This window comes from Monoraphidium neglectum (assembly GCF_000611645.1).
Source record: "Monoraphidium neglectum strain SAG 48.87 unplaced genomic scaffold scaffold01652, whole genome shotgun sequence".
NCBI classification, from domain to species: Eukaryota; Viridiplantae; Chlorophyta; class Chlorophyceae; order Sphaeropleales; family Selenastraceae; genus Monoraphidium; species Monoraphidium neglectum.
In genome coordinates, this window is record NW_014011976.1 from 1 (window position 1) to 7,706 (window position 7,706).

General features: G+C 67.1%; 2 protein-coding genes across 2 annotated transcripts in view; both read left to right on the forward strand.

The window, feature by feature from the left end:
- Window positions 1-1,005: 1,005 nt before the first annotated feature.
- Window positions 1,006-5,203, forward strand: MNEG_8600 (hypothetical protein; the record flags this gene model as incomplete). The annotated part of the gene is made up of 9 exons (XM_014042924.1): window positions 1,006-1,044; window positions 1,188-1,250; window positions 1,662-1,759; window positions 2,121-2,244; window positions 2,528-2,602; window positions 3,088-3,173; window positions 3,545-4,181; window positions 4,704-4,774; window positions 4,993-5,203. The coding sequence occupies 9 exons, from the start codon at window positions 1,006-1,008 to the stop codon at window positions 5,201-5,203; spliced, it is 1,404 nt and encodes a 467-aa protein (XP_013898378.1).
- A 1,190-nt stretch (window positions 5,204-6,393) lies between these two features.
- The window catches only part of MNEG_8601 (hypothetical protein), a gene marked incomplete at both ends in the record, with an annotated part of 1,907 nt that continues 594 nt past the window's right edge, over window positions 6,394-7,706 (forward strand). The window contains 4 exons of the mRNA XM_014042925.1: window positions 6,394-6,442; window positions 6,645-6,826; window positions 7,028-7,159; window positions 7,318-7,476. Of these exons, the coding sequence (XP_013898379.1) occupies window positions 6,394-6,442; window positions 6,645-6,826; window positions 7,028-7,159; window positions 7,318-7,476 (522 nt within the window). The remainder of the gene's footprint in view (window positions 6,443-6,644; window positions 6,827-7,027; window positions 7,160-7,317; window positions 7,477-7,706) is intronic.

Below are 7,706 nucleotides of genomic sequence, written 5' to 3' on the forward strand. Positions count from 1 at the left end.
CCCTCACAGGAGTCCCGCCGCTGGCTCGACGCGCCGCCGACGCACCTGCTGCCGTTTGACGCCAACGCGGCGCGCCGCCATGGCTTCCACCTGGGGCCGCCGGCGCAGGCGGATTACTACGCACTGCTGCAGGTCGGGGCGGGCGCGGTGCCGCAGGGATGGAGGGGGACCAGGGCACAGGAGATTGGGCCTGGGCCGCGCGGGCCTGACATGGTTGAGGTTTTAGAGGGGGCTCACCCCTGTTGTCGGCGGCGGGGCCGTCCTTGGCGGCGCCCGCAGCGGCGGTGGGGGCGCGGAGCCGGCGCACCTGTGGTCCCTGTGGAGCCAACCAGCCGGCTTTGCTGCCGGGGCGGACCGATCCTCACCCTCGTTGCAACGCTGCCTCGGCCGACGCCGCGGGAAGCACCGATTTGAACCTAGACGCTCCCCGTTATCTGTCAACCCACCCCGCCCCGTCACTTCAACCAAACAATCCCCCAAAAACAATTGCACACCCCAAAAGGTTCCGCGGGATGCACCCCCTGACGTGATCAAGCGGCAGTACTACCTTCTTGCGCGCCGCGTGCACCCCGACAAGGCGGCGGCAGACCCAGAAGCAAAGGCCAAGTTCCAGGCCCTGGGGGAGGCATACCAGGTGGGGGCTGCGCTCCAGGGTTTGGGGGGGAAGGCCCTGGGGTTTTGGGGGTATTAGGATTTGGGGGTTTTGGGGGTGTTTGGCTCTGGGGTTCGGGGGTCTCTGTGGGGATTTGATGGGTCCCTGGGGTTGCAGGAGGGTCTGAGGGCCTGGAGGTTTTTGGCAGGTTTGCCTGGCCTAGTCTGGGCGCAACACAGGCCTTGTTGGAGCACAACGACGGGAGGCTGATTTTCATTTCTGCGTTTGCGGCAGCCGCAAGGGCGCCGCAGCGTGCGCGTGGCAGTGCCCTCAGGTGGCAGCCAAAGCGGCGGAGCCAACTGCGATTTGGCGTCCGCGATTATGGGGGCGTCGTAGCACGCGCTGCGCCTGGGATGTCGTCGCGTCGCAAGGGCTCGACGAAGGCCGCCACTGTTTCACATCTGACGCGCCGCCCCTCAGCGCACCGCCCCGCGACCCGGCCCCCCTCTCATTCGCCTACCCGGCCCTCCCTCCGCAGCACCGCCACCCTTTTTGACCCTGCTGTGCCCAACTCCTCTCATCGCCGCCACGCCAGGTGCTGTCCAACCCTGAGCTGCGGGCGCGCTACGACCGCAGCGGCGCAGAGGGCCTCGACCAGGTGGGGGTGATGTCATCGGGTGACGTCAGAGGGTGACGGCACAGGGTGACACATAAGGGTGACGCAGGAGTGGCAGAGAGTGACGGCAGAGGGCGACGGCAGGGGCCATGCGGGTGACCTGGAAGAAAGGGCGCTGTGTCACTGTGGAGGGGCGGGGCGCAGGCCGGCGGGGCGCATGCATGGGTGGGACTATGCACATCTTCAGAAATCGCAGAGTGCCGCGTGGGTGTGCCTTGCAGTCGGACGGATTGTGCTCTGCGTGGGGACGCACGCCCAAGCGCCGGCTGGCGGCCGCGCGGCGCAGTTACGGCGTCGGCCTTGGACGCACCCACCCCTAGGGTTGAGGGTTGAGAGTTTTGTGTGCAGCCGCGGCGTTGACGTCGATCCTCCCCCCCTCCCCCCCAACCCAAGGTGGACTTTATGGATGGGGCCGCGTTCTTCAGCGCGCTCTTTGGCAGCGAGCTGTTTGACCACTTGATAGGGGAGCTGGCCATCGCCACCGTGGCGGGGTGAGCGGCCCCGCGGCGCGCCCGCAGGCGGGGGCCGCGGGTTGCGAGGGAGCTGGCGGGGCGCCGCGGAGTGCATGAGGATTGACATGAGGGCCGGGCAGGGGCAGTCGTGGCGTGGCCGGAGCGCTGTTATACCTGACCGACCGGCTGGCTACCTGGGGTGCGACGGGGGCCGCACGCTGCCCTTCACGCCGCAACCCCGGTGCTGGACAAACCCCGGCCCCACGTGCTCTCAACCCTCTATTCTACATCCAGCCCCTGGCCAAAACGCCAAGCCTCCCTCCTGACCCGAAATTCTCATGCCCAAACCTTGAACCCTGAACCCTGGACCCTAAACCCCTGAAAAACCCCTGGGCCCCAGGGCTGGTGGCGAGCTGGACGTGGCTGAGCTGCGCAAGGCCCAGGCCGCGCGGGTGGAGCAGCTGGCTGTGAACCTCAAGGCCCTGCTGCGGAGATACGTGGAGGGGGACACGGGCGGCTACGAGGTGGGGGCCGCGCTGGCGGGCGGGCCGCTGGGCGGGGTGTGTGGGGTGTGTGCGGGGCCGGGGGCGGCCCCCGCCGCGCGGGCGGGCGCCGGCTAATGCGCCTTCATGGTGCTGGACGAGCGGCGCTTCTGCGGCTGCGTGCGCTTTGGTTTGCTGGCCGTTCGCGCAGTCAGCGCCGACGGTGCTTTTTCTGAAAGACCTCAAAACGGCACGTGGGGTGTCCCATCATGGGTGATAATCCTGCCCGCGCGACCGTTTCGTTTCACGCCGTCCCCGTTCGCAGCTCTCCCAGCGCTGCGAGGCGGCGCGGCTGGCGGAGGCGTCGTTCGGAGACACGCTGCTGCACTGCATAGGCCAGGTGCGCGGCTGGAGGGGGCCCGAGGGGGGGGTTGGAAGGGTTGAGTTTCGAGGGCATGGGCATTTGTGGTGGGAGCCGCTGTGACAGGGGCGATGGTGGTTGTTTTAGTGGTGGCGGGGGTGGCGGTGGTTGCGGTGGTTCTGGTGTTGGTTTGATGCCTGCTGCCTTGGTGGGGCGCCTGCCAGCCCGCCAGCCGCGCGGCCAATAGCGCCCGGACGCACGTGCGAGGCAGCACATGCACGTGGCCGTGAGGTGCACACTGCTCCTGGCCACGGCTTGGCCTCTTGAGGGCGCCCTGACGGCGGGCCCGGCTGCGCCCGCATTGCCCCTCCCTCTGCTGGCCCCACCACGCCCCTACCGCCCCCCTGCCCACCCCAAGGGGCTCGACAACCTGCCCCATGCCGCCTCGACTCCTCAGTCAGGCCGCCCACACCGCCCTCTGCACCGGCCCCCACGCAACCCTCCCCTCCCCCCACCCCCTCCAGGTGTACTCCATGCAGTCCGACATATTCCTGGGCGGCGTGCTGGACGGCACCTGGGCGCGCGTCAAGCAGGGCCGGCAGACGATCAGGTGCGGCCCCGGGTTGCGTTTGGGACTGCACATGGGGCTGGCGGCAGCGGTGGGCGGCTTGGAGCTAGCGAGGCGGCGCCTGGGCGGAGGCAGCGCCGGCCTTGCGCGGCTCGGCGCCGCCGCCGCCTGCACTCACGCATGCGGCGCGGCTGGTTGGCCCGCCGCCGCTGCTCGGCCCGTGCGCGCGGTCCCGCCGCAACGCTGCAATTTCCCTTTGGCGTTGAGCGCTGCACCTGCAGCCTCCGCCCCCCCCCTACTGGCCAGTTGGGGTTGGGTTTTACAGTGGAAATTGGCAAACCCCCCAGCACCACCCCCACTTCTTGAGAATCATCCCGCACTTAATAAACGACCGACCGCCCATCTCGAACCAGGTCCCACATGGACATCGCCGGCGCCGCCCTGAGGGTGATGAGTCACCAGGAAAAGGTCGCAGAATTTGACCGGGAGTGCGACAAGCGCCGCCGCGTGCGAGAGCAGGAGGCGGCGGCAGCCGCCGCTCGGCGGCTAGCGGCGGACGCTCGGGGTGGCAGCGGCGCAGGGGAAGGGGAGGCGGCGCGGTGGGCGCCGCAGCCACGGCCGCAGGGGGTTGGTGAGGGCACGGGCGGCAGGGCGACGGCGGGGACGGAAGCGTATGGGCAGGGGCAGCGGCGGCAGGAGACGTCGCCTGCGGCGGCGCGGCAGCGACCTTCTGAGCGGGCCGAGCGCTTCAGCGCCCGGGAAACGCAAACGGGCCGCAGCAAGGGCCCTCGCGGCGGCGGCGGTGGCGGCGGCGGCGGCAGCATCAGCAGCAGTAGCAGCGCAGAGGCGCTCGCGTCGGATGCGCCCGACAGCAGTGGCGGCGCAGCAGGACGGCAATCAGGCGGCGGCGGCGGTGGTGGTTGTGAATCTGGCGGCGTGCCTATGGAGGAATTGATAGCACGGAGCCGGCTTGAGGATACGAGCTTGAATCTTGTGATGGAGGCGATGTGGGCCGCCAATGTGGTGGACATCCAGGCCACACTCAGCAAGGTGGGGGCACTTTGGAGAGCGTGTGTGTTTGCGTGTGTGTGTGTGTGTGTGTGTGTGTGTGCGCGCGTGCGTGTGCATGTGCGTGCTGATGTGTGCGTGCGCATGTGTGCAAGGGCTCGTTGGCTTGAGTGCTGGCCTGTTTGTCGCCCATCTAGCAGAGAGCATGTCAGGCCAACAGGGTATGTATATCGTTTATGCGTGCGTACTTGCGCGCAAGTGCGATACATGCGACGGATTGTAACTGGGGGGAGGGTGAAGGCAGGCCACCTCGCAAAGAGCAGCTCATCCGCTCGCTCCTTGCAGCGCGGCTCTCACAGGGCAATGCGGACGCACGTCCAACCCCCCCCCCCCAAAAAAAACACCTACACACAACACACACGCACACATAAACACCTGCAACACACTCGCACGCGCACACACACACATACACACACACACACACACACACGCATGCACGCACGTGCGTGCGCGCCCGCACACACACCTTCAACGCACACGCACACAAAAATGCAATCCCCTCAGGTCTGCCGCCGCGTGCTGCACGACAAGGCGGCCGGCAAGGCTGTCTGCAGAAAGCGGGCGCAGGGGCTCAGGTGCGCGCTTGGGCGGACGGGGGCTCGAAACCGGCCGCGCAGTAGAGCGCGGCGCGCGTTCGCTCAGGCGGCTCGTACCCGGGTGCCATGGCAGGCGCGGCGGCGGCCCCGGCGGGCGCAGCTTCTTGGGGGATCTCTCGCCCGCTTGGCGTCGTCCCTGGTGCAGCACCTTCTCATCTCTATCCAACATTCTCCCTCTCGTCACTCCCCACCCCAAGGCTCGCGGGCGAGATTTTCCAGTCCGCCGCCGCCAGCCAAGCTGCCAGTCCATCCGGCGGCGGCGGCGGCGGCGGCAGCCGCGGGGGCGGCGGCGGCGGCCGCCCCAAGCGTGACGCGAAGGAGGCTATGGAGCGCGCCTTCCTGGCCGTGATGGAGCGGCGCATGGCGGCGGACGCAGAGGAGGACGCATTGGCGGCGGCAGGGCAGTGACAGCGGCGGCGCGCGCGCCACCCGCCATGCGGCACGCCCGTGTGCGGACGCGCACGCCCTGATTCGGGCCCGCGGCGCGGGCTGTGACGCGCGTGTATGTGTGCTGTTGGCACGCCGGGGAGTGCCACGGCCCTGGTCTGAACTCACATCAGAAAGGCCGTCGCTCCGCTGTACCCTGCGCGTGTGCGCGCATCCGCTACCCCGCCGTCCCCATTGGTCGACGGGTAGCGGCCCCCTTATAGACTTGAGGGTGTGAAGTCAAACATGTGAAGTTGACTTTTGTAGCGACGCGCCTGCAGTGCTTTGCGTGTGTTTTGGTAGCTTTTCTTGTGCAGAGGTCGCAGCGGCGGGCGCATGCGCTTGCGCGCGCGGGCGTGTGTGTGTGGACCCAGCGCGGCCGCTGCGACTGCCCTGCCAGGCAGCTGCGAGGACAACTGATGATGTCACTGGCTGTTGCCATGCGGTGACGTCCCCTTATGCAGCACCCTGTCCCCCATTGCGCCTCCAAGGCATCCATCCTGCGGCGCCCCCCCCCCCCCTTCATGCGGCCAATTCGCCGCCACAGACTGTTAACCGCGCGCGGGATGGGTCGGCCTCTTGTGCTTTGCTTGAGCGCATGACCTTCCGACAATCTGACCCCCGCTCACTGTTCACTTGCAAGAGAGTGATCGCCCCTGCCCTTCCGCCTGGCATTTTTGCCCACCCCCGGTGGCGGTTAGCAGGTCTTGAACCCAGCAAAGTCGTCACCCAAGCTGCTTGAAACATCTTTGCCGTCCAACGCCACGGACATGGGTCACCCAAGGCGCGTCCTGTAACTCTGCTCCTTGAAGCAGGTTGTGACGACGCACCCTGCTGCGCTGGGGATTTCGAGGCTGGTGCAACTGCCAAGCAACCGACGCCTCTGGTGAGCGCGAGTGCAGAGGCAAACTCGAGTGGTGCACGCGTGCAGTAAGCTCTGTATTTGCCCGCAATATTTCTAAATCGCTCCATGTGGCTCAGCTGCTCGGCCGGATTGGCGGCGAGCCTGCCGAGCCGACGCAGTTGCAACAGGAAGATCGGCCGCGCCTTCAAAAGGCTCGCTCAGTTCCTTCCTTCAAACAACCATAAACACTGGTAGCAGTACCCATGTTCTGTCTGTCGCAAGTCGCCTACGCCTTACTTTGAAGAGGGTCAGTGCGCGTGCAGCAAACATGAGGATCGCGGCCTATATCTGCGCTTTCGGGGCCGTCCTTCTGGCTGGTACGGCCAATTAGCGCAGCACACGTGGTGCTGCTGTGCTATGATGTATAGAGACCCGCACCCCCAGACCGACCAGCGGCGCACAGCGGTTTGCGGCCGTCCCACCTTCACCTTGCCGGTGCACCCTGCCGCCCATCCCGCCGCATGCTTACACCTGCACCCTCGCCTACCGCACGCACACACCCAAACGCGCTGCCCGCAGCCCAAGCAGCCCAAGCCGCGCACGCCGCCAGCGCCCAGCAGGCCTCCTTCCCCACCTTTCTGGCAGCCCTGGGCGCCACCCCCAACACGAATTATGGGAAGCAGATAGTGGAGAGCCTCAGGCTGCAGACAACCCTCAGCAACCCCAAGCTGGCTCTCACCATCTTCATGCCGGAGGACAAGGTTTGTGACGTGCATCTTTTCCGGGCAGGGACCCGTTCGGATTGCCTGCGGGATGGGCGACCAGCCATCAACAGCAGGCCCCTCCTTCAAAGGGCCCTGTAGCCAGCCGGCCTCCCACTCTTGCTCCCTCCACACCAGCCTGATCCCGGCATCACCCTGCCTTTGTCATCCCCCGTAATCACCCCTCTCCCGTGACGCCAGTACTTTGACGCCCTGGCCGCCAAGCTCAACGTGAAGCCCACCGCCATGAGCAAGAACACCGGCCTCATGAGGCAGGCGCGTGGCCGGAACAGCAACGGGGATGCCATTAGCGGCGGGCTTGCCGCGAGGGGCGTGCCCCCGACGTGTTGCCACGCCGCGGCCCGCGACGCTATCCTGAAAAACTGCCGGCGGCTCCTCCCTTGACTCGCCGCGCCGACAACGAAAGACGCATAGCCCCCGTGAGCCGCAACCCTGCCGGCCCCCTCCCCCCCAAAACAATCACGCCCCAGGTGCTGCTCTACCACTTTGTGACGGGCCCCACCGGCGTGCGCAAGGTGCTGCCCACCTCTGCCCTCCAGGCGGGCCAGCGCCTGGACACCATGTACCAGAGCTCCACCACCAGGAAGCCCTACCAGCTGGCGGTCAACGCGGTCAACGGCAAGCTGCAGGTGGGGCCATGCGGGCCGCGGCACGCGGCGGGGCGTCGTATTCCAAGGGATGTTGAGGGCGGGCAGGCCGTGGTGCCTAGAGGAGTGCTTTGAACGCGGAAATCGGCGCACGTGGTCGCCGTCACCATTGCTCATGCGCTGCTTCTGAAGACTGAAAGAAGGCCCGCTGAACCGCATACTTACGCTGGCATTGTTGGGACCGCTGGGAAAAAAACTGCCTCCCCCTGCCC